Raw genomic sequence first — 26530 nt, forward strand, 5'->3', positions numbered from 1 at the left:
GGCGGTCCTTTCTAGCTTCTCAAGCAAATCATATAGTTGATGTAGATGCCCATATAGGCTGTTCACATTTGCTTTACAAAAGGGAAGTGTAGGATACTTCTCTTGTTGCCTTATTTGTATTTGACCACTACTGTTTTCTGTTTATTTGTTACTGACTGTGGCAGGACACCTCTGCCTCTGTTTCACTTTATGTTGCTGGTAAATAATATGGCTGTAGTAGTAGGCTAAAGTTAAATTATTTAGTATGCACTAATTAAAGGGGCAGAGCTTTAAGAGACATCTTAGCTTTTATATTTTATAAGATATATTTTTTGTAAGAACCACAATTAATAAATATATTTCAGTGAATAACTTATTGTTCAAATCTGTATATAAATATGTACATAAAGTGTTGTAATTATATTGTAAAATGGATGGATGGATGGACGTTTAAAACAAAACTGTTATTATTAATTAGTAAGTATACATTTTTTGAGCCTTTTCAGAGAAAATCATATCATTGTAGTAAATTATGCAAATTACTCGATGATGTCATGGTGACCACGCCCATAGCCACGCCCCCACCGCCACAGGTATCTTGACAGTTTATGGGAAACACTGAGGTCGTTACAGTAATATAATATATAAATGGATATATTTAACCTATTATTTGCACACTATTGACGAGTGATACACCCAAAATTTGGCCACTGAAAAAAGACGGTCACTGAAAAAGCACTGCCGAAAGCGGATCTTGTGATGACGTAAGCAACTCGCACAGGATTGTCTGGAGCGGAAGCAGCATGCCTGCAATGTGGACGTGATTTAATATATCCAAGATATACCTGCGGACAGCGAGTTACAAAATGTGCAAATATTAAGAGGACAGTGACAGCCTCTAAGGAGAGAAAATGCAGTTGTTGTCACCCCCAATTTCCAAGCATCTTTCTGAGGACTGCTTGCAATAATTCATTCGAGACCTGAGCAAAAATGGGAATACACACCTTGCCTTTGTCCAGGTAACATATGATCTCCTGGAAGAGCCGTTCTTTCAGTTCCTGTTGCGTCCACACATGCTTTCCGTCTCGAGGGATCAGGTGAGCTGCACAGGCTTTATCAGACCACTGGCTCAGAATGAACAGCAAGTGTAAATAAAAGGCAGCATCCTAGCATGTCAAAAGTAACATTTGAGTGTGTTGCGGACCTCCAGTAATTCAGCATGTAGCAGCAGAGTGTAGGCAGCCTCTGTGTAGTTCTCACAGTCCAGGTGTAAATCCCGCAGCTTGTACAAGTACCTGGTCATGACAAACACATGAGTAACGCACATTCAGTACAACATTCAGATGCCTGACTCACCGGATATAAATGTCCTCCCTCTTCTTTTCCTTGTAGAAGTTCTAAAGTGGAGAATACATTAGTTACATGTCTCAGATGTCTGTTTGAAGGTATAATTGATTGACTACAAACACAAATGGTGTAGTGAGCATATAGGAACAGGACGTACCAACACATTGACAGTACAGCTCATTCGATGCTCAGGACTTTCATCATGTGTGATGGTGCGGTATGCCAGAAGATTTTCCAGCAGGCTGCTCAGCAGCAGTGCCAGCTCCTCACCTGACTGAGACAGATATCTGTGGCGTCTGCAGTGCTCCAGTAACCTGCAGGTACAAACACTCTTTCACCACACAGTCTCCATCTGTAAAGGAGTTGGTCAAAGCTGTTCTCCAGCTGACAAAGCAATTCATTATTTAACATTCCCAGTTATTCTCAAAATAAGGCAATTGGCTGAAGTTTCTAACTAATTCTATGTCAATTAACGTATCATTTGCTCCAAAAATTCAACGTTTGTATATCAGGAGAAAGGAAGGCTAAGAATTACGTCTTTTCCAGCAGGACTTTGTATTGTTCGTCTCCTCGTCCTCCTTCAACCTCTTGATCCAGTTTTGTTATGAGTTCATTTTCAAACTGAAAAGAAAAACATGGTATTATGCTATAGTAATTATGTTTTCTTCAATCTGGGTAAATATTTTTGTTTTCTGTACTTCTCTGAACTAAATCAACACAATGATCTTTTGATTGATGATTGTAGGTCTACATATTCAAGTGTCAGCCACTTGACGCATCCTGAACCCATACAGTTTGACTATTTCTAACTTTAAACATTATTTTCCTAAATAGATTGTATAGGAAAGAGCTGCCAGGCAAAAACAAAAAAGGCTTACAATAAAATACAGCACAAATGATGCGTCAAACAACTGTGGTAGTGCAACAAAACACCACAGTGCATAACATTGGGGATTGTACCGTTTCAAATGTGCGCCCAGGGCTGAAATTGTGCTCACACTGCATCATATCGAAGAAAATGGGAATGGTGGCCTTCCTCAGCTCTGGCTCAGGCACAAGAGTGACCTCCAAAATGGGTCCGACCATGGCTGGGATGAACTTCATTTTATGGGGGCCTGCAAGACAACAAAGGATTACCACTCAGAAGGATAACAGTGTGATTTGAGAAGGCAATAAACTGCATCTTCATCCACCAACAAGCATAGGACAATCTGATAATGCAGCAAACAAAAGAGCACAGCGAAACAGAACAATAACAAATGTTGCCTGCATTACTGGCTGGAATAAAATGAGCATTTTCACAAACATGTATGATTAACAACACTGAGGTGGTCCTAAATACTCACCAAGATTGTGCCACATGTCTCTCATCTTGAAACCCACTGCTTTCCTCATATCGCCATATCTGTAGCAAATGTCAATCAGTTAAAGGAGCTGTTTGCAATTTCATCATGGTTACATTTTTCAAACCAAAAAATACAAGACGTATTGCTTGGATTTGAATGAGTCTGTTCTCAATGAGTACTTTGTGCCTGTAGGAGCCTACATGATGTTGAAGTTTATTTACATTTTATGGAAGGTGATTTATATTTATTCAGCCAAAAGGGGACTATTTACTTTATTTAAATAATACAAAAATGTATATATTGCATGCTTGGAAAAATTATAAGGTACACTTTATTTGTAATTATTACATTTGTCTGAATAATTTGATGACGTACTATTTTATACTGCATTAATACGGTGATGATTACGTAACTGTTTAATTGCATATATGGCGGAAGGATCTGTGTGGTAACATGGTTTGGACACAATGTATTATGGGTAATGGCAGTCAGGTATGGTGGAATCCAGCCACACAGTTTTTTGACCTTACTCTTACTTTTTCTAAGTCTTTTTAACTGTAACAAACTTGCTTCATTTTGCCATTCATTTGTTCCCACGTCGTTATTGTTTTACGTTTTTGAATGATTGAGTTCACAAGTAAATGATACAAAACGAAGAGGAGTTTTGTTTGTTGCCGCAGCAATCAGAGCAGGAGAAAGTAGAGGAGCGTCAAGCTAAGGCTTCATTAGGAAACTACAATAGTGGATGGACAACATTTCGATTGTGTTGTGCATGTAATCTCCACTAATTGAGGGTTAAGTCGAGCAGTGCTAGCAAATGAGCTTAAAGCCAGGGGCTGTCAACTTTGTGTCCTTAAGGTGTCAAGGAGTGAGTGAGCTTTACACAACTTAGTATCGCACAGCAAAACTAGCTGGCATGAGTTACAAAAATGAATACAAAGATCTTACTTGTTCAAGATCTTGTTGCGTTTCTCTTGGGAGAAAGATTCCAGTTGAAGTGTCTTATGAGTGAGGAATGCCACCGTCAGATGAAAGTAGTTATTCCAAAGCTGTGAAATTTAAAATCATTGTCACAAAATGAACATGATGTTTGAATGCAAACCAAGCAACATTGTCAAAGGCAAAACACACCTGTAGTTGAAAATGTGCCTGGTCTAAAAAATACATGTTGAGGACATCAGAGTACTGGCTGATGGCCCTCAGAAAGACCTGCATCTGGACCAGGTTCATGATCATCCAGTCAGCAGGAAAGACTTTCCCCATGAGGTCCTTAAACATGATGAATGTCTCCATGAGGAAGTCCTGAGATCAAAGCAAAATCATTCTAAGTGTGCTACGATCTGAGAAATATGTTAGATCCAAAAGTTGGCATTGGTGCCTGTCAAGGAGCAATCATGTTTTGATGGTTTACTGTGATAAAGACGCACGGGCATCCTCTTCACGACATTGCTATGAACATTTTGACTATCTAGAAAGGTGGAGCAAATGGCCTGGAATAAAGTCTTTTAATGTGCAGTTGTTTCAGTGACGCCTGATTTGCACAGGATGCGTGACGGCTCCGACCGTTTTTGTTCAAGTTAATGTGTCCATTTCCAACGCCATGGCGTTGTCGTTCCGGATCCATGCGATAAATATACTCAAAGCTTCTATTTTTGCCAGTCGCTGCAACTCGCTGGATCAATACAGCTAAAATTTGCCTGTGTTGGACAAAATAAATTATCCGTTTTTATTTCCAAGGCAAATTGTATTTTACACTCTGAAACGTCCTGATGGGCGGGGACAGACATGAAGTAAACTTGTCAAAGGTTTTCAGACGGAATTTCACACTGCTGACCCAAATCCTGATTCTGGAGGTCCAAAATTAAAGAATACTATACAGGCATATCCCTAGCAGCTATGTGCGCATGTGTCAAATGCAGGGTGATAGTGGGGTCGGGGAAGCAGGAGCGGGGTTCGTGGGAGTTGTGTGTGTGTGTGTGTGTGTGTGTGTGTGTGTGTGTGTGTGTGTGTGTGTGTGTGTGTGTGTGTGTGTGTGTGTGTGTGTGTGTGTGTGTGTGTACAACGCTTGCTAGGTAAGGTGTTGCTGTTGTGTTGTTGCTTGAAAAAAACAAAAAGGTGTCGTTCTGCAAGGCAAAACTTTTTCACGAGTGAAGTCAAGTCAATGCCGTCACAGACGTGCCCATTTGTGAGTATTGATGGACAGCAAAGCTGCAGTGTTTACTTAATCACATGATTATGCGTGGATTCGCAATATCTTATTAAAGTCTACACTATTTCGCTGCACGGCGCAGCCGCAACAGAACGGCGGTGGTGATTGTCGACGGCTGATGGCGGTTACGTTTTGCTGGCGTTCTGCATCCTGTGGAAGTCAGTGGTAAGAGCTGTAGTTGTAGCTCACGAGCAGAATACTTACCACAATGTCCTGTCTGGTTTTAAAGGTGCTGATATAGTGTGCATAATGCATGTCGTCCATCTGCTTCAGGATAGCCGTCATGCAGGCTAAATAGTGACCCTGCCAAAGAGATATTACTGAAATTAATTCACAGCAAAGCACCAACACATAACATTTAAGGCACCTGTTGTATTTTGTATTCTGGCAAATGTAAACCATTTAAATATGTTGTTCCCTTTCCCTTTGTTTTCCTTCCAGCAAATACAGATAAAACAAAAAAAAATGTAATATTGTGCAAAGGTTGGTGTATTCCAGTAATTAGATTTACAAAGTGAAACTAATATATGAAATAGCTCATAAAATGCAACTCAAGATATTTCAAGCCTTCTTTTGATACAATGCTGATGATTGTGGCTTACAGCTCATTAAAACCAGGAATTGAAAATCTCAGAAAATTTTATTATCATTATCAAAAACAAAAGAAATAAAGGCTTAACATATCCCACTTTGCATGTAATAAGTTTGTCACATATTAGTTTCACATTTGACGTTCAGTTGCTGATATGAATGGACTTTTACACAATAATGTATTTATTTTTGTTTTGCCGGTACAGTTTTGAAATGCTTACATACACTCGTTATGGCTAAGAATGTCATTGATTTAATTTGAAGCTACTTTTTTCCCAGGTGGAATTATACAGTATTTATGATTTTCTATATTCCACACATGACCTTATTGTCTACATACACGGTACTTACAATGAGGAGGGAGGACCTGTCCATGCTGATGACACTGCGATTAACCCTGCGAAGAAGCCGCTCCATTATCAGCTGAACATGCCCTCTGGTTGGACCCTGCAGAGACACATACATATAGGCTTTTTTTGCTAAGGCATATTAGTTAAGCGCAAGTACTAATTTGCCTAGCAGTCAGACAAGAGTGGAAAATAATCATTACAAGATCACAACATAAGCTAGAAACTGTAATTCCCTCTGAAAATGGTGTACTGACAGTAGACGCAGAATATGTGTGTATGTGCAAATGTTTGTCTTTCAGTAGTCAAACAATAGGAAGAAAAGATTGTTTTTACATATTCAACAGCATTAAGGCTGAATTAGAGTAAATATTTGGGGAAAATCCCCACCATGCTGCACTGGCTCTGCAACATTTTTACTATATAGCCATTCACCTTCTATCTGTATATGTATAAACCTTGGCCCTGTATGCATGTCATCTTGTTTTAACAAGATGCTTCTGAAATTGCACTACTTTGATCTGTGTTAATATGACCAATTACCACATCCTTGCGATCCAAAATGTCCAACACCGTGCTAAGCAAGTGGACACAGGCCTCGTAGTCAGGCTTACTGGAGTGATCATCCAGCTGCCCGCTCAGCTGGTCAGCGACGAGAGGCAGCAGCACATCTCGACAATCTGTGGGAACAAAAGGAGAGGAAAAGTGGTCACAGAATGACACATTTCTATTCCCTAGAGGAGATGTGACAAAGTTGTATGTGAGCGCGTTTGCATTCCATTTTGTGTGAAATGCCATTATGTGGCTTCCAGCTTTAAAACTCCTACCTGGCTGCATGAAAAGGTCACTCTCCACTATTTTGCACATGCAGCCCAGCTTCTGACGCACAAGCTGAGAGTCAGGAATGCTCTCGATGAACTTTGAAAGCAGAATGCTGGAAGAAGAAAGTGCGAGCAACCACATGTGTTGTTACATTAGACTCATAACATCTCGTTGACAAAAGTAAACTCATCTGCTTGGAAATAAAAATATGTAATTTCTAGCAGTGCAACCCCTCTAGAGAATTACCTTAGTTCCACAGGATCAAACACAGATTGGATGTCATTAATAATGCTGGGGAGGTATTTCAATATTGCCCCCTGAAAAACAATGAGTCGTTGTGATCAAGTCATAGCACGATAATATAAACAGTAAACTATGAAGGACTTCATTAAGTACAGCTTTTCCTCAACTTGCTGACAATGATATTGTGCATATAACTTGTAAAACCATTTAATAACTTGATAAATCATATTTTATGACTGCATTTAATGTAAGCTACTTTCTCCCTGCATGCATAGTGAAATACGTTCTAGCTTTTAATTGAAGGTTGGATGAGTGGAAAAAAACCTGTCAATTACATATCCGACCTTTATTTTCACTCCCTCATCAAGTGGTCTGTCCATGAGAGCGTTGAATGACAGGAAAAGAGAGCGAATTGAGTTGAAGAAGGCGTCCCCGTCTTCACTGTTGCCATAGAACCTGCCAAGACGGACTACATCACAAGGTATTCTTACGAGACAAAGTTGGTCATCACCTACCTACCTTAGGTAGAGGATGCGAGACTGGACAATAAACCTGAACAAATACTTAAGAGCCTTCAGTGCTGTATAGAGATTCTCAGTCAAGGCAGACTCCTCTGCATGACCCACATAGTAGTTGAGCACTCGAGTTAGTTTCCTGAAAAAACATGCCTGACTTCAGTTCTGCTGGTAATCACACAATAAAGTATGTGGTGGATAAGATCAGAAGAAAACAGAGTGTGATGTTGCAGACAAATGAAGGTGGGAGAGACTCACATGTACGCCAAAGTAGCACTGAAATGCTTGTTAATGTAGGTCTCAAGGACAGGGTTAAAGTGCTGGAATTTGATGTCGCCAATAAGTGTGATAATGAAAACCTAAAGAAACCAAAGAGATTCTCACATGAGCTCAATCAAGGAACATCCACTCTATGAACAAGTGGTATCTCATCATTGATGTTAAGAACTATAGCAAAAACTAACCAAAGCGTTGAACACCAGAGTGTCATAGGTATCTTTTTCTGAGGTGTCCATCATGATGTTGAACAGAGCATCAAGCGTGTCCTGAAGAAACTGTGAATAAAATAAACGTATTATAAAAGTGGCATCAAATATAAAGTAATATAAAAATGGCACACAAATATATCTAATATCAATATTAAGTGTGACATTTGCAGTGCAGAGCACTCACTTTGACTATCTCCCCCCCTTCGACCTCCATCAGCCTCTGTAAGATCTGCTCAAGATCTTTGGGGTTAGATCTCCAGTTCAACAGGCCGAGTAGATCCACTAAAGATTATTAAAGATGTCAGTTAAAATATAGAAGTATATGGATTAATATACTGTAAAGGGAAAGTTTATTTGTGACAAAAGAGTATCTGTCATTTGGGGAAAGAGTTACAGGGGGCCAGTTAGACCTCGGGGTTGCACAGACTAGTCAACTTTAAGAGCCAGAATGACACTAATCACGTGGTTTTGGCAGTACACAACATTTTATTTTGCATGGATGTGGGAGAAGTAGCCCACGGAGTGCATTTGCAACTCGTTGTGGCTGTGACACAAGGTTCTGCCTGCTATGTGACACAAGGTTCTGCCTGCTATGTGACACAAGTTTCTGCCTGCTACGTGGTCCCTGACAAACAAGCTGTTTGCAATTAAGCGCAGTGCATTACACCACAGTGCTTTTAACATGGCTAAGTAACATAACAATGACCATGGAATCAACTGGCTAAAGTTGTACTCCTTGTTCCGCTCTACCCGTATAATTGCAAAACTGCTGAGATTCGGTAAAATGGAAACATTATTAATTTCTTCAAAGAGCTCTTGAGCATGGAGGTAAAATGTTTGGACAAGCAGTGCAATTGTGGATGTTGACACATTGCCAGTGGAAAGCAGCAGCAGAATTATCAGTCGTATTTGAACGAGCCGTGACGGACACACACTCGGTGGAATTGAGGGCAGGGTGTATGTCAAGTTGATGTTAAAGCTGATTTAAGAGTTGTTGTTGATATTCCTGCCATTGTCTGTGATTTATGTGCACAGCTTGTCTGTTGTCAGTGAATAAACGTAAAACTTTCCCTCCTCCTATGTTTTTATTTATGATGGGGAAAAATATGAATGACATCATCATTGAGTAGTCAACATTAAAAAAATGAGAAGTCGTGCAACCCCTAGTGAGACCAGTATCTAACCAAAAGAGGTGGTAGAGCTGAAGCTGCTTGCATTTTGGTTTGGAGTAACGAGGATGGACAGGATTAGAAACAAGCAGATCAGAGGAACAGCCCACGCAATTATGTCTGGGAGACAAAGTTAGAGCCCAGCCTGAGATGCTTTTGACTATGTGGGAAGGGAGGATTACATAGATAAAACGATGCCAGATATGGGGCTGCAAGGGAGGAGAAGAAGGTGAAGACCAGATAGGAAGTTTCTAGATGCAAGTAGTAGGATTGACAGGGGAAGATGCAAAGGTAGCGACCCCTAATGGGACAAGACAAGTCAAATATATAGGGAGCATAGGTCAGAGTGTTTTTTCCCCCTTGGAATGCAAATGACAGTACCTCTAAAATCATTAAGCATACATTAAATAATATCAACCTGTCCACAGCATCAGAGAACAGCTCAACTCATTTGAAGGCAATGTGGCAGACTGTGTCTCTCTATCCATTTTAGACGCTGTTTCATCTCCAAAATGACTTGTGGACGTCAGACATTTGAAATGAATATCCAGGTGATGGTTTTAAACAATATGCCATATTACCATTCTGGGTGAGTTTAGTAGAGCAGGTAAGCGTGGCAATCTGGAAGCTGTCCTTAGTGACAGTGATCACTCCAGAATGGTGGAACTGCTTCCCCATTTGCTTCTCCTTTTCTTCTACTTCAGCCCAGGTCCCTGGCAAGGTCAGATATACTTTTGCATCTTCTGTCTTTTTCACATCCACCTAAGAAATTAATCAAATAGGGGATGAGTCTTAATCCATCCAAATCAATGCATATGAAGTTGTAGATTGGTAGGTCTCATGATAATGAATCTACCCACTGTCAGTGCTGACTGCAATTTACATGTAGTTAGATTAACCTAATACACAAAAAACTGCACTTTAAACTACCTTGTAGACGATAGGTTCATGCCTCCCATCCCTCAGCGTTGTCCCGTCTCCTCTCATAAGTCGGACAAAAGCCATGCCAAAAGGTTTTTCTGATTTGTCCCTCGCTGGAGGATACATAGGAGCATATGATGAGCTCTACTTCCCATGATGGAGGGATTACACGTGGGTGTTTGTCATACAAATAAGTCACAGTGACTCACAGTCCTGAGATGATCTATGTCGAAACATCACCCTCAGGTGACAGCGGCACACGTCTTCAATGGGAATTGTCACCTTGTAGAGAAAAACACTAATTAGATCCGAAAATTAAGATTGGAAAATACATGACCAGATATGAAAAAGATATGTTTTAAAGATGGAGATTATTAGCACATTCTGACTCTTCAAGGTGATTTTATGACACACAGTGGTAGTAATTCTATTTGACAAGCCAATTAAAAAGCAAGGAGTGTCATGCTCAAAGTGACATGACGGCCCATGACTGGTGCTTGAAGATATTTTCACCGACAAATTATTGCGGATAAACAATATTATTCTCAATAGTATTTTCAGACCAAATTAACCACTAATGTAATGATAATGCATACCAATAATAATAATAATATAAGTATACCCTTTCAAATGCAAAAAATGAATTTCTCATATAATTTAAAATTGTAACTGGAATGTAAACTTTTAAATCTCAAAATTAAATAAAACAAATAATTTCAAAGAAAATACTGTCTGTTAGCAAAAGTTTGCAACCAAAAGCAAATGCAATAGGTTGGGTCTGTTAAGGAGGCGGTGGTGCACGCTCAAATACACACAAGCAAAACAATAAATGAGATGACTAAAGAAAGTATTGACAAACAAAATGTAGGCACAGGTCCAGTTGGACATTACTTAACTGACAATCAAGTTAGGACCTTTAAAAAATATGCAGAGTATCAATATAAACACTACAATAAAAGCAGATGTTTAACAGGTCATATGCAAATATAACTTTAGCTTGTCTGGCAGATTGGGAGTGAGGAACACCAACATGACATGACAATATGACAAATGTCGGTCAGAAGTTTGAAATGCTAGCTTATCAACAGCATTAAAGGGCATCATGTCTTTGGCGATGCGGTGATTTGAACCACACTTTTTGTGAACCCACAGTAGTTTGGTGTGCACTGACTTTGTTCACGCAGCACCTCAGCGTGTGCGGACTGTCCAGACATCTGCTTTTCAAGTGACGATGCAAGTTTGTCCTGTTTTCTTTTTTTTGCAGGCACAATTGGCAAACTGTCTCCTCAGTGTTGATAGTCCCATCTTGTTTAAAACTGTAATATTGCCACACTGGTGCAGTGGTATTTGGTTTTGTACTGCATTTTTGCAACTGTGTTTGTTACAGGCTAACTTGTTGCACTGTGTGATGCTAGCGACCCCGCCTCTCCACACAAAGACAAAGAAGGAATAACAAAAGTATTCACACCCGTCTTTTCATTCCCCTGTGGTATAAACACACGCAGCAGCTGAAAGCGTTGCAAAGAGTGAATGCCCGTAAACACGCATGCACATGGCGGGTATCGACGCTGGAAAATTACCCACTTCATTTGTACTTATCGTTCAGTTAATTGACTTATCAGATATCAACCCCAGGCCTACCCATGACAAGCTTACCTTCACAGTTTCATTCCAACAAGGCTGCTTCACTTGGTAGTAAATGACAGACTTGTACTCTGTGATTCCATCGTAACCAGCGCCAGGAAATACTGCTTTCTATGAAATGGGATTTGAAATACATATTAGTACATGTGACAGGAATAAAGAATTTGGGTATGGTAGCATTGATAGAAGCAGCAGATATACTTCTGTAGCTCTTCTTCAGACCTCAAATTTGTTAGGGGTTATAAAATTCCCTGAGATGTAATTACCGCAGTTGGAAGGCATTTGCATTTCACTTTAAAGCAGGGGTCATCAGCATTTTCCAGGCCAAGGACCCCAAAACTGCTGGAGAGTTGGAGCGTGGACCGCCTATTTATACATGTAGTAAGGCTGCAGCTAACGATTATTTTTCTATCGATTAATCTATAGATTATTTTTTCGATTAATCGGTTAATCTATAGATTATTTTTTTCGATTAATCTATAGATTATTTTTCCTTTTACCGATTATTTTTTTTATTCAAAATGAAGATGAAAAAATAAATGTAGGCCCGTTTTTTCAAAAGGCATGGCTTTTATTTACAAAAAAAAAGAAGTATGGCCACTCAGTCAACATTGACAACAACATGACTAAATATTCTGTAACAATGTAAACATTTAAAACTTTTAACATTTAACAAAATTAAAAGTAGCTTATTTGCTTTTTAATGTGCAAATATAAAAGTCAACATCCAGTGCAAATCTTAATATTCTGCAATAGTATAAGCATTTCAAAAGTAAAAGTATTGCTTATTTTGCTTTAAAATGTGCAAAAATAAAGATAAACATCCAATACAAAAAAGTGCAAAACGAAATATTCTGTAACAACAGTGTAAACATTTCAACAAAAGTGAAAGTATTGCTTATTTGCTAAAATGTGCAAAAATAAAGATAAACATCCAATACAAAAAAGTGCCAATGTAAATATTCTGGAGCACTGTAAACATTAAGTATTGCTTTTAAAATGTGCAAAATAAACATCCAGTCCAACACAGTACACAATAACCAATTCTACTCATTCCAGTGAGTGTCTAACAGTTGTAATGAAGAAAGGTTAGCATGTGTACATGTTTGGTTCTTTTCTTGTTTACAATATTCCCAGCAGCTGAAAATAGGCGCTCAGAAGGGGTCGATGTGGTTGGAACGAGAGGTAATTAGCCTTCACCTCAAGCCAGGACTGCGAGTGAGCTGAGCTGCAGTTTATATTTCTAGAAGGTCAACGGGCTCATAGTGATGTTACTAGTGGTTGACTGGGAGGTGTTTATTATCATTTGGGGAGAGTCCGCTGCCTGATGCTCACCTGCTAAACACCTATCTGCTCCACGCTGAAGCGCTGACTACATGCGCTCTGAATACACACTGCTGATTGGCTGATAATGCTTCGGGTGTACCAATCAGATGGTTGTGTGGGTGGGACAATGCTGCGTGTTGAGACAGACGCAGAGGAGCGAAGCAGTTTGTTAAGACTTTAGCAGCTAAAGTTAGCTTTAGCTTAGAAACTCGTTCGGTACACCCCCGTGCCGAACCGAAAGCCCCATACCGAAACGGTTCAATACAAAACACGTACCGTTACACCCCTAGCAGATACAAATGACACAGTCATGTTTTTGTGTAATGATGACAACGTATGCTCGCGCGGACGATTGACTAGTTGATGGTTTTCTTTTCAAATGTTCGTTCATAGCCGTTGTGCTGCTATGATAGGCCATTTCCGCTCGACACAGTGTGCATACAACAACATTATTAGGCCGTTTATTGAAATACTCCCACACTTTTGACCACTTTTGGCATGCTTTTCCCCCCTCGCTCGCACCGCTCGCATCGTCTGCTTTAATCGTCTGCTTTGCGGTCCGCCATGACGGTAGTGTGACGTAAATATGCGACGCGTCGACGCACAAAAACGGCGTCGACGTATTTACGTAACCGATGACGTCGACTACGTCGACGCGTCGTTTCAGCCTTAACATGTAGTATACAACTGTGTTTCAAATGCCACTGGTCCTAAAAAGATGTTTTTGTGCGATACCCCCCTGTCCCTCCCCGTTGGAGAGACAGATGAATGCAGGTAGTCTTCGGGTTATGAATATGTTGCATTCCTAGAAGTTGACTTTTATTGTAAGTCGGATCTCATAGCTAAAATAAATATCATTTTACTCCTAAGTTACCGTATTTTTCGGAGTATAAGTCGCTCCGGAGTATAAGTCGCACCGGCCGAAAATGCATAATAAAGAAGGAAAAAAACATATATAAGTCGCACTGGAGTATAAGTTGCATTTTTTGGGGAAATGTATTTGATAAAAGCCAACAGCAAGAATAGACATTTGAAAGGCAATTTAAAATGTCTAAAGAATAGTGAACAACAGGCTGAATAAGTGTACGTTATATGAGGCATAAATAACCAACTGGTACGTTAACGTAACATATTATGGTAAGAGTCATTCAAATAACTATAACATATAGAACATGCTATACGTGTACCAAACAATCTGTCACTCCTAATCGCTAAATCCCATGAAATCTTATACATCTAGTCTCTTACGGGAATGAGATCAATAATATTATTTGATATTTTACGCTAATGTGTTAATCATTTCACACATAAGTCGCTCCTGAGTGTAAGTCGCACCCCTGGCCAAAATATGGAAAAAACTGCGACTTATAGTCCGAAAAATACGGTACTCAGTGAACACAAAACACATGAAGGACATTTAAAATACACAAACAAAAATATAAAATACAATAATTAAATGAAACTATAATAAAAAGAGGACAATAATTTTCATTCAACTTTGTCACATTAGTCGGGTCTACTGTACTTCCTTTATCTTATATTGCTGTCTTTTGTACCTTCTTCAAATATTCTGTCAGGATAGTCAGGAAGGATAAGCTTCTCATCTCCTCCCAGATCTTGTAATGGACCAAATCAATGACCACTCTAGCTTTCATGATCATTAATACTAATTGTCCTTACAGACAATCACTTTTGCGATAGTCAAGAAATAAGGAATTAATGCGTGACTGGCCCTTTATCTTCTCTGAGGTTTTATGTTGCTCATTTTAACTTCTGTGTCACAGTACAGCATAGGAGACATAAAGTCTGTAAAGTGAATTAAAAAGCGGCGTTACTGTAGTGTCAGTATAGTAACTGTGTGAGCTGTCGGACTCAAGTCCCATGTAGCATTGTGGCACATACACACTTATGTCACAAAGGACTTCCATTTTGGAGTTCTGGAGTGAATCTTTTGTCAATGGCCCATTTATCTGTTCACTAAAGTGTGTTGGATTCATTATCATGTGTATTTAAAGACATTCAAATGTGGGGGAAAAAATTGCTGTTTCAATATGAAAAAGTTATATTTAAAAAAAAAAAAGGCTAATCAATAGGGGTGTAACGGTACGTGTATTTGTATTGAACCGTTTCGGTTCGGGGCTTTCGATTCGGTTCGGAGATGTACCGAACGAGTTTCCACACGAACATATTAAGTAGCCGCCTCCGCTTCCTTCTGCCTCTGTCTCTGTCAGTAATCTACAGAGCACCCAGCATTGTCACACCCACACAACCATCTGATTGGTTACAAACACAGCGGTAACAGCCAATCAGCAGTGCGTATTCAGAGCGCATGTAGTCAGTGCTTAGTGTTTAGCAGGGAAGCATCAGGCAGCGGACTCTCCCCAAATGATAATAAACACCTCCCAGTCAACTACTAGTAACATCACTATGAGCCCGTTGACCTTCTAGAAATATAAAAGGCAGCTCAGCTCGCTCGCAGTCCTGGCTTGAGGTGAAGGCTAATTCGCTTTTAGCATAACGTTAGCTCAGAGGCTGACTGGCTTAGCTTCCGCCAGCTTAGAAATAAATGTACTTCGCTTGTTAAGAGGGCCAAGTCTGATTTTTACCTGCATGAATGCAAAAAACATACAAATGATCCCAAAAAGTTTTGGCAAACCATAAAAGCTTCTTTAAATCATGTGACAACAAATGACTTTCCAAGTCCTTTAATTACTCAATCTGGTACTTTGTCTGATAAGACAACTATATCAAATTGTTTTAATGAGTATTTTGTTTCTGCCGGATCCTTGTTTGAGTCGTTGAATCCTCAATTGTCAAATGTTGGTTTAACTAATGTTAATATACCAAATACACCACAGGCTGTAAATAGACGCAGCACCTGCACTTTTGAGTTCACACCTGTATCAATATCCGAGGTACACAGTGCACTAAAGAGCCTGGACACAACTAAAGCAGCAGGACCTGACCAAATTGAACCCTTTTTCTTAAAATTGGCTGCTGATTTTGTTGCTGAGCCTCTCTCGCATATTTTTAACCTAAGTCTAACAAGTAAAAGCATTCCAAAAATCTGGAAATCGGCCTTTGTTCTTCCCCTGCTAAAAGGGGGTGAACCCACAAATATAAATAATTACAGACCAATTTCTAAATTATGCATTTTAGCAAAATTGTTTGAGAAGATCATCAGTAACCAGCTAGAGGATTTTTAGAATCAAACAATATTTTATCTCCATTTCAATCTGGTTTTAGAAAACAGCATAGCACTATTACAGCTGCTCTTAAGGTCTTCAATGATTTAATCGAGGCTGTAGACGGCAAGAAATATTGTGTCGCCCTATTCATTGATTTGTCAAAAGCATTTGACACAGTAGACCACAGTCTGTTAATTCAAGTCCTTCATCACGTTGGATTATCTAAAAATGCAGCTGCTTGGTTCACAGACTATCTCTCCAGCAGAACACAATGTGTACAGGTGGCTGGGACCACCTCTTCACAGACTATCTCTCCAGCAGAACACAATGTGTACAGGTGTCTGGGACCACCTCTTCACAGACTATCTCTCCAGCAGAACACAATGTGTACAGGTGGCTGGGACCACCTCTTCACAGACTATCTCTCCAGCAGAACACAAGGTGTACAGGTGGCTGGGACCACCTCTTCATTACTGGACATTACCAAAGGCGTTCCACAAGGCTCAGTGCTGGGGCCCATTTTATTTTCTATCTACATAAATAATCTTTGTAATAATTTGTCAAATGCAATGTACCATTTTTATGCAGACGACACCATTATTTATTGCTGTTCAACCTCCATCACTCAGGCTTTTGAGTTTTTACAAGCTGCTTTTGATGTCATCCAGACTCGCTTATTTGATCTTAAATTGGTTTTAAATACAGATAAAAGCAAGGTAATGGTTTTCTCTCATTCAAGGGTGCTACTGGAAAATATTCCAAATATTGTAACATCAAATGGAAACCCTATAGAGCAGGTCTTAAATTACAAGTACTTGGGTTTTACTCTTGATCAGGAGCTTTCATTTAAAGCCCATATTAACAACTTGGTCTCTAAGCTTAGGGTAAAGCTTGGTTTCTTTTTTAGAAATAAAAACTGCTTCTCTCTTAAAGTCAGAAAGAAATTGGTGACAGCAACTATCTTGCCTGTAATTGATTATGGAGATGTGCTTTATTTTAGTGCTTCATCTAAATGCCTCCAGTCCTTGGACACTGTTTTTCATTCAGCACTAAGATTTGTTACTGGCTGTCGTAGTCTCACCCACCATTGTCAACTGTATATGAAGTCAGACTTATCTTCATTGAGTGCACACAGATACACACATTGGCTGACTTTAATTTATAAGGCTCTTTTAGGTTTAATACCTCCATACTTGTGTACTCTGTTACAAAGAAAAAGCAGCTCTTACGCATTACGTTCTAACAATTTGTATGTTTTAACTGTTCCTCATGTACGGACTGAATTTGGCAAAAGAGCTTTTGGCATTGCTGCCCCTATGGCATGGAATGAATTGCAGACGAAACTGAAACTTACAGAACTACTTCCATTTGGAGCCTTCCGTTCTGTCCTGAGGGACAAACAGCGAGAGACATTTGCACAGTGCCTGTGTTTTTAAAGATGTAAATCTCTGTTGTTTTACACTTCAATCAATCAATCAATGTTTATTTATATAGCCCTAAATCACAAGTGTCTCAAAGGGCTGTACAAGCCACAACGACATCCTCGGTACAGAGCCCACATACGGGCAAGGAAAAACTCACCCCAGTGGGACGTCGGTGAATGACTATGAGAAACCTTGGAGAGGACTACATATGTGGGTAACCCCCCCCCCCTCTAGGGGAGACCGAAAGCAACGGATGTCGAGTGGGTCTGACATAACATTGTGAAAGTCCAGTCCACAGTGGATCCAACACATCAGCGGTTTTTCTTATGTATTTTAAAATGTATGTCTTAATGTATTTATTTTGAAACTGCTCTGTGACATGTGCTGTTGACCTCTTGGCCAGGTCACCCTTGTGAAAGAGATCTTGATCTCAATGGGTTTTCTTATCTGGTTAAATAAAGGTTCTAATATTGCGGTGTGTGTGTGTGTGTGTGTGTGTGTGTGTGTGTGTGTGTGTGTGTGTGTGTGTGTGTGTGTGTGTTACGGACAGCAAAGCCCTGTCTGTCTGTTATTTCACTTTACCTTTTTCTGTGTTGATTGAGCTGTGTTGAAGCAGCAAAAAGGGACATTATGTTAAATGAAGAGTTTCTGTCTCTGATAGTTGATATAATAATGTAAGTGCATCATAAAGCCTACATGAACTCCACGGTGTTCAGGGATGAATAGTCTCTCCTATTGCTATTGTACCATTTTTTCAGCTATAGTTACATGAATCATTAGTAATGCAGCAGCCTAGTTTTGAATGGCAGGGTCCCTGCTATCACATGTTGATAAACATATAACATTTACATCATAAAAATCAACTACAGGCTTCGCAAATGCTGTAATAAATTGTTTAATTAATTAAACTGTTTAATGTTGCACTTTTTATATGTAGAAGAGAAGTTATGTCATTTAATTTAATCTGGGCAACAACTTGAGGCAGTTTAATGTTGATTAACGTGGGCAGAATTATTATAGTGTTCCCAATGTTAAAAGGATAAAGCCATTGTTTAAACATTTGGTAAATAAATAACCAAAACATTTATATTTTGTTGTTTTCTCTCTGTACCGAAAATGAATCGAACCGTGACCTCTAAACCGAGGTACGTACCGAACCGAAATTTTTGTGTACCGTTACACCCCTACAAATCAACCAAAGATTCCACAACCTCTCTGCAATACCACCACGTCCCCTTAATTATTGAGGTTACTAGAACAGAAGTTTGCATCCAACAACTTGCCTTGTCCATTTAAACATCACCCCTATTGTAGAGTGAATAGATAGCTTAATACTTTCAAGTGGATTAGTGATTTGAGAAAGCTGTGATTCATGTGTCAAGGACATCATTTGCTTGGCCAAAGTTACCTCCATGGCATTGCCTTCTTCGTCGTGCACACTCAGCATGACCTCTACGTTCTTGGGCGTCTTCTTTTTACCACGGTCAAACTCCCCCTGCAGCAAGGTGACGTAAATGTCGTTCCTCACGTTTCCTGGAGAATCAAGAGCAAAAGATCAGGTAAATGTGCCATGAATGTATGTATCCTTCTTTTTGTGGTCCTGTAGGCCAGTGTTTTTCAACCTTTTTTGAGCCAAGGCACATTTTCTGCGTTGAAAAAATGCAGAGGCACACCACCAGCAGAAATCATTAAAAGACTAAACTCAGTTGACAGTAAAAAGTCGTTGTCACGATTGTTGGATATGACTTGAAAGCATAACCAAGCGTGCATCACTATAGCTCTTGTCTCAAAGTAGGTGTACTGTCACCACCTGTCACATCACACCCTGACTTATTTGGACTTTTTTGCTGTTTTCCTGTGTGTAGTGTTTTACTTCTTGTCTTGCGCTCCTATTTTGACAGACAGACAGCAGCTTTATTTTGTCCATTCTTAACATGTACAAGACACATAAGAACTGAAATTACATTTTTGGTAGCTTTTTCTCTTTTTTTGGTATTTTCCTGTAGCAGTTTCATGTCTCCCTTTGAGCGATATTCCCCGCATCTACTTTGTTTTAGCAGTCAAGAATATTTCAGTTGTTTTCATCCTTCTTTGTGGGGACATTGTTGATTGTCATGTCATGTTCGGATGTGCATTGTGGACGCCGTCTTTGCTCCACAGTAAGTCTTTGCTGTCGTCCAGCATTCTGTTTTTGTTTACTTTGTAGCCAGTTCAGTTTTAGTTTGGTTCTGCATAGCCTTCCCTAAGCTTCAATACCTTTTCTTAGGGGCACTCACCTTTTGTTAATTTTTGGTTTAAGCATTAGATACCTTTTTACCTGCACACTGCCTCCCACTGTTTCCAACATCTACAAAGCAATTAGCTACCTGCTGCCACCTACTGATATGGAAGAGTATTACACGGTTACTCTGCCCAGCTCTAGACAGCACCGACACATCATTTGCAGACTATAATTACTGGTTTGCAAAAAATATTTTTAACCCAAATAGGTGAAATTAGATCATCTCCCACGGCACACCAGACTGTATCTCACCGCACACTAGTGTGCCGCGGCACAGTGGTTGAAAAACACTGCTGTAGGCGATAAGAACAAGTGTCGAGCAACAAAGACTTAAGTCACCTGGGAGGATGATTTCTGGAAAGCCCATTTTCCTGACTATAGCTGTGCTGCGGTCCACAAAGTGAGGGTAGTCCTTTCTGACCTGTGCAAGATCCCCAGGGAGCAGCTTCAGGGTCACAAACAATCCTGCCAACAAACATGAAAAGAAATTCAACAGCAGAAAGTTACACACTGCAGACTCACACACATGATTTATTTGCCTCAAAACAAAAAGGTCACCCTAGAAGGACCCTCTAAAATCACAGGGGATAGAAAGTGTGTGAGTGTTTCACTTTACCCTGGCCCTTGTGATTGACCTCCCTCGTGGCAATGACTTTGTTGAAAACCGCAGTAAGTGGCTCATTCTCTCCTATGACTCGAGATGGGATGAGGGGCGACATGATGAGCTGCCTCTGACGGATGTAGGTCTCCATTGCTATCCTGAAAAAGTGCATCAGGGTGAAAAAGCAGCCGCCAACCTTATGATTGATGACCAACAAAAGGACAGAAGCTGAGAAAATAAAAGGCTTTCTGGAATGTTGTGCTTAGTATTAACTAGGGGTGTAACGGTACACAAAAATGTCGGTTCGGTACGTACCTCGGTTTAGAGGGCACGGTTCGGTTCATTTTCGGTACAGTAAGAAAACAACAAAATGTTAATTTTTTGGTTATTTATTTACCAAATGTGTAAACAATGGCTTTATCCTTTTAACGTTGGGAACACTATAATAATTCTGCCCACGTTAATCAACATTAAACTGCCTCAAGTTGTTGCTCACATTAAATTAAATGACAAAACTTTTCTTCTACATATAAAAAGTGCAACATTAAACAGTTTCAAGTCAACTCATCATGCTTAATTTATTACAGCATTTGGGAAGCTTGTAGTTGATTATTATTATATAAATGTTATATTTTTATCAACATGTGCCATTCAAAACTAGGCTGCTGCATTACTAATGATTCATGTAACTATAGCTGAAAAAATAGTACAATAGCAATAGGAGAGACTATTCATCCCTGAACACCATGGAGTTCATGTAGGCTTAATGATGCACTTACATTATTATATCAACTATCAGAGACAGAAACTCTGCATTTAACATAATGTCCTTTTTTGCTGCTTCAACACAGCTCAATCAACACAGAAAAAGGTAAAGTGAAATAACAGACAGACAGGGCTTTGCTGTCCGTAACACACACACACACACACCGCAAACTGAGCAAACGTTACGCTAAAAGCGAATTAGTCTTCACCTCAAGCCAGGACTGCGAGCGAGCTGAACTGCCTTTTATATTTCTAGAAGGTCAACGGGCTCATGGTGATGTTACTAGTAGTTGACTGGGAGGTGTTTATTATCATTTGGGGAGAGTCCGCAGCCTGATGCTTACCTGCTAAACGCTAAGCACTGACTACATGCGCTCTGAATACACACTGCTGATTGGCTGTTACCGCTCTGTTTGTAACCAATCAGATGGTTGTGTGGGTGTGACAATGCTGGGTGCTGTGTAGAGTCCTGACAGAGACAGAGGCAGAAGGAAGCGGAGGCGGCTACTTAATATGTTCGTGTGGAAACTCGTTCGGTACATCTCCGAACCGAACCGAAACCCCCGTACCGAAACGGTTCAATACAAATGCACGTACCGTTACACCCCTAGTATTAACAATTTGTGAATTCCATCGAATCAATATTTGTTTTAGGAAAGCCAGTCACACACACCACAGCTCTGCATAGTCATAACAAGAAAGGCTTTTTCTTCTAAGAGTTCTAAAAGTTAACGTTTTTCAAGAATTGTATTGCGTAAACCTACAACAAATATTTAAACACTTTCATCATTATTTGGGAAGAGTAAAAGGCACATTGGAAACGTGTCTCCTTGTTTCTAATTGCCCTTTGTTTGATCAAGCATTGTGGACAAAGCAAGTCAAATGTTGTTTCTCATGTTTTCCATCACCGCTACTCCTGGTGACATTCCAACACAAAAATTGGTAGAAGAAGCGTGACAAAATCAAAAGACTCACTGCTGAAAAGGGATGAAATGTTGTTTGTCCTCGTCGTCTGTTTTGCCATGAGCGATATCTGTTATGTCCATCACTGCAATGACAAAAACATCCCAGTGTGAAATAGACTGCCCAGGACAAGCTCGTGTAAAAGCATGTTTTTTCTAAATCAAAAAACAACTGCACATCTCAATAGCACTTGGACAGGGTTGAAGATGTCATACAATATAAAAAAAAGAAATTCCAGTGTGAACATGAAATATCTTGTCTTTGCAGTCTATTCAATTGAATAGAAGTTGAAAAGGATTAGTTGTATTCTCTTTTTATTTACCATTTACACAACGTGACAACTTCACTGCTTTTGTAGTTTGTATTATTATTCTCTAGAAGACCAAGCAAGTGTGTATAAGCTGTGCTAAGAAGTAGAGATACAATGCACACCACCACCTAACTTATAGCGCTAAATATATTTGGGGTGGTCCTAATGAAAGAACGTATGAGAAACAATTATTATCAATATAGTGGACGGCGTGGCGCGATTGGGAAAGTGGGCGTGCCAGCAACTTGAGGGTTCCTGGTTCAATCCCCACCTTCTACCAACCTCGTCACGTCCGTTGTGTCCTTGAGCAAGACACTTCCCCCTTGCTCCTGATGCGCATTGAGTACCTTGAAGGTAGAAAAGCGCTATACAAGTATAACCCATTTACAATGTAATATGTTTATGGGCTTTCTAAGTTAAACCTTTGAATGAATGTTTAGGTTGTGTTCAAAAATAATGAAATAAATACAGAATGTACAGTTGCACTCAAAATGATTTAACCCATTGTAAATGATACATATTTTCCAAATACAAACTTTCTACAGATGGCCAGAATACAAACACTCAGATGTGTTGAGCTATTTAAACAGTTGTTGTTTTGTTGGTTCATTGTAACCTACAGCAAGTTTATAACTTTGCAAATAAATAGAATTTACAATAAGGGTTGAATGATTTGGGGTGCAACTGTGCATTGCTAAAACAACACATCAAATGTTGCGGTAAGACTTTAGCACGGGGCTATATATTGGACTTGTGAGCAGACAAGTCTATTGCCACAGATGGACTATTATTCTGTGCACTCAGCTCTTCTGCATCTTTCATTTAAAACACCTGCCTTGGTCAACAATCAACTGTCACAGTATTCCACTTTTCTTTGGCATTAAACAAAAACAAAATGGTGCAGTCTCGAGCTGTGTTCAACTAATTCCATAACTTATTTTGAACACAAAAACAGGTTAAGTACCCAGTGGAATTTCAGTCCCTCTTTCGGTTCAACATTCTTGTGTGTGGTCATTTGAGTGTAGAGCAGACTGGAAACATCTGAAGAACTCAAAACTGTCCTGCTTTATTTCTTTTCAAAGCCACATCTTGCACTCTAAAAATACAACTTTTGCTACAGCAAAGAGACTTTGTCTTTTATCAAACAATGTAGCTATCACAGCAGAAAGCTCAATTATTTTTGTTTTGCCCCTCACACATGACTTCATTCATTCACTAAGTGCTAGCATACTGAAATGATGTTTACAGAATTTGAGTGTACGGTTAAGAAGTTGATTGCTACTGTGTCTGAGAAGTCATGTTTAAATGCAGCACAGTTCACTCTGTCAACTTGCACCACTGGATTGATGGCCACAACCAGAGTGTGACAGACAACTATACTAGCAAGACACCAGACACGTGTGTGTGTGTAGGCCTCTCTTGATAACACATGTTGCTGTATTGTCTCACAAACTATACTAGCAAGACACTAGACATGTGTGTGTGTGTGTGTGTGTGTGTGTAGGCCTCTCTTGATAACACATGTTGCTGTATTGTCTCACAAACTATACTAGCAAGACACTAGACGTGTGTGTGTGTGTGTGTGTGTGTGTGTGTGTGTGTGTGTGTAGGCCTCTCCTGATAACACATGTTGCTGTATTGTCTCACAAAGCCTGAGCAGCATTATTTTGAGAGCAAATTAAGAACCAATGTAATAATAATATATGATAATTAAACCTTTCAAACACAACAATAATAATAATGATAATAATAATAATACCTGGGATTTATACAATGCTTTTCTAAGTACCCAACGTCGCTTTACATGTAGAACCAACAATTTTGCATTTCTCATTAGTATTTTAAACATTGTAATTGAAAGGTCAATAACTTGAAATAAAACTTCAAATTAACTCTCAATCTCTGTTTGCAAAAATTGCCCTTCAATAAATATTTAACATCTTAAAGTGCAGTTATTCCCCAGTTGGAAAAACTGGATCAGGTAGTTTTTTTTTTTCTTGCCATCACTTTCAAACAAATTGTGCATACTGGCTTGTTCACCGTGTTGATGGCTCATCTTGTCCATTCAGCATGAAGCCGTAATAATCCAGCAAAGCGACATTTGACTAAGCAAACATATTTTTTCCTCTTAATTTTTGTTATTTTGTGGTGCTTCTCACGCCCGACTAGCAAGGCTTTGTCCCTGCATGTGTCCCTCCGCCCACAAAGACAAAGATTGTGGATGGACGACAAGAGGGTCCACTCCGTTCATTTCATTATGCTATTGAATAAAGAGAGCGATGCACTGAGTGAACCCTCGACCCTGATAGAAAGCGACAGACAAAGAAAAACACACAATTTTACGACGCTGGCAAAGTTATCAAGAACATTTTCATTTATCCTTTGGTTATTTATTTGAAGGACTATCTATTAGAGCTCCTTGGTTTAAGGTTTACAGCTGCATGTCTTCCATCCTCATAGACAGTCATTCTCTGGTGGCTCCTGGACCTCTTTTCAGTGCCTCAGCAACAACAATATAAAATAATCTAGCAATTGGGTTTTGGATTTGTACTCTATCAAATACTTTATTTAAAAAAAGGTTCTTGTACTCTATCATAACTCTTTGAGGTGGCAACGACACTTTGCAGTGCAATTTGAAACCCACTTTCATAAAACAACTTTTGTCTACTGCTCTTAAAATGTTAAATGTGCAAGTCCTATCTCTTGTTGAGCCTTGTAAATGTTTGCCTGCAAGTATTTAGTGTTTACATAAGTTGTTGAAATAAAATGTAGATCTTAGTTGTCTATTTAATTATCATATTTAAAAGTGTTTGAAATCTGTAATGATAATCGCTACCGTGTATATGGGATTTTTAATGCAAATTAGCATTGAGCAAGCACATTTGTTTTAATGCATTTTGTTTACATTGAATGTCACAGAGAAATTATGTTCTATACTAAGTTACATCTGTTTTTTTGTGCGCGTTCAGTTTTATATTAACTTGGCTCTGAAATGGAACTCAAATGGTGTCTTTATTGAGAACCTGTTTTCTCTCTGCTAATCTAGCAAGTTAAAAGCAACCATTACACTTGTTACAATCAGTTTTACTTTTTGGATACAAATGTTTTGCTCCCGAAATGTTCATTAAACTTCTTTTCTGCTGGCACATTGTTATTATGCACTCCCTTAAATTTGTGTTTGTCATCAAGGTCTGATGGTGGGTCCCATAGCCAAGCTAATCGAGAACCACTGCTCTACGCAGTGGCCTAGTGGTTAGAGTGTCCGCCCTGAGATGGCTAGGTTGTGAGTTCAAACCCCGCCCGAGTCATACCAAAGACTATAAAATGGGAGCCATTACCTCCCAGCTTGGCACTCAGCATCAAGGGTTGGAATTGCGGTTAAATCACCAAAATGATTCCTGAGCGTGGCCACCGCTGTTGCTCACTGCTCCCCTCACCTCCCGGGGGGTGAACAAGGGGATGGGTCAAATGCGGAGGACAAATTTCCCCACATCTAGTGTGTGTGTGTGACAATCATTGCTACTTTAACTGTAATCAATCAATGCTATAATAACACCAAAAGTGTCTACGTACACCAAGTCAAATATGTATAAAACCTTTCCATAATAGCACCAATGCGTGCAAAATACTAGGCAATTCATATACCGTACTCAATTCATACACTTCCTATAAACTCCAAAATTGTCTCTTGAGAGAGAAGTTGTTGTCTGGCAAGAATAGTCTAGCAGAAAAGTGTTCCTGATCTCCATCTTACAAGAATGAGATGCATTAGGATTGTGTATTCTACGCAGCTCTCTTCTTAAAGTCTTCCTTTTTCCTGGCAGAGAAGAAAAATGTGACGTCTGGGTTAGACACTTTTTTTCTGGCAGCGTTTTCACTCCCCTCGGTGAAAAGAACGCCTTTTGTCAAATAGGCTAATCGTCAGGCCAAAAACAAAAAGACGAGTGCTCAACTCATTTCCATAGACGTCTTCCATAGCTGAATGGAATCATTTTCTAGGTCACAAAACAGGTGTTGCCGTTTTATTCGGCACATGCCTTTTTCATTTTAC

At 39.5% G+C, this 26530-nt stretch overlaps 1 protein-coding gene across 2 annotated transcripts in view; it reads right to left on the reverse strand.

Annotated features, from left to right (window-relative positions):
- The window catches only part of LOC133652694 (dedicator of cytokinesis protein 5-like), a 73395-nt gene that overhangs the window by 12113 nt on the left and 34752 nt on the right, over nucleotides 1-26530 (reverse strand). For both annotated transcript variants that reach the window (XM_062051706.1, XM_062051705.1), the window contains exons 11-37: nucleotides 22182-22254; nucleotides 20457-20599; nucleotides 20180-20305; nucleotides 18968-19092; nucleotides 11634-11732; nucleotides 10187-10259; nucleotides 9987-10090; nucleotides 9638-9818; nucleotides 8072-8169; nucleotides 7864-7953; nucleotides 7658-7758; nucleotides 7404-7538; nucleotides 7229-7340; nucleotides 6888-6958; nucleotides 6647-6753; nucleotides 6363-6499; nucleotides 5824-5919; nucleotides 5086-5184; nucleotides 3804-3974; nucleotides 3621-3721; nucleotides 2673-2731; nucleotides 2287-2441; nucleotides 1862-1947; nucleotides 1484-1640; nucleotides 1336-1376; nucleotides 1184-1274; nucleotides 984-1103 (exon numbers count right to left, since the gene is read on the reverse strand). In XM_062051706.1, the coding sequence (XP_061907690.1) occupies nucleotides 984-1103; nucleotides 1184-1274; nucleotides 1336-1376; nucleotides 1484-1640; nucleotides 1862-1947; nucleotides 2287-2441; nucleotides 2673-2731; nucleotides 3621-3721; nucleotides 3804-3974; nucleotides 5086-5184; nucleotides 5824-5919; nucleotides 6363-6499; nucleotides 6647-6753; nucleotides 6888-6958; nucleotides 7229-7340; nucleotides 7404-7538; nucleotides 7658-7758; nucleotides 7864-7953; nucleotides 8072-8169; nucleotides 9638-9818; nucleotides 9987-10090; nucleotides 10187-10259; nucleotides 11634-11732; nucleotides 18968-19092; nucleotides 20180-20305; nucleotides 20457-20599; nucleotides 22182-22254 (2951 nt within the window). The remainder of the gene's footprint in view (nucleotides 1-983; nucleotides 1104-1183; nucleotides 1275-1335; nucleotides 1377-1483; nucleotides 1641-1861; nucleotides 1948-2286; nucleotides 2442-2672; nucleotides 2732-3620; nucleotides 3722-3803; nucleotides 3975-5085; nucleotides 5185-5823; nucleotides 5920-6362; nucleotides 6500-6646; nucleotides 6754-6887; nucleotides 6959-7228; nucleotides 7341-7403; nucleotides 7539-7657; nucleotides 7759-7863; nucleotides 7954-8071; nucleotides 8170-9637; nucleotides 9819-9986; nucleotides 10091-10186; nucleotides 10260-11633; nucleotides 11733-18967; nucleotides 19093-20179; nucleotides 20306-20456; nucleotides 20600-22181; nucleotides 22255-26530) is intronic.

This window comes from Entelurus aequoreus, linkage group LG06, assembly GCF_033978785.1.
Source record: "Entelurus aequoreus isolate RoL-2023_Sb linkage group LG06, RoL_Eaeq_v1.1, whole genome shotgun sequence".
In the NCBI taxonomy this organism is placed as follows: domain Eukaryota; kingdom Metazoa; phylum Chordata; class Actinopteri; order Syngnathiformes; family Syngnathidae; genus Entelurus; species Entelurus aequoreus.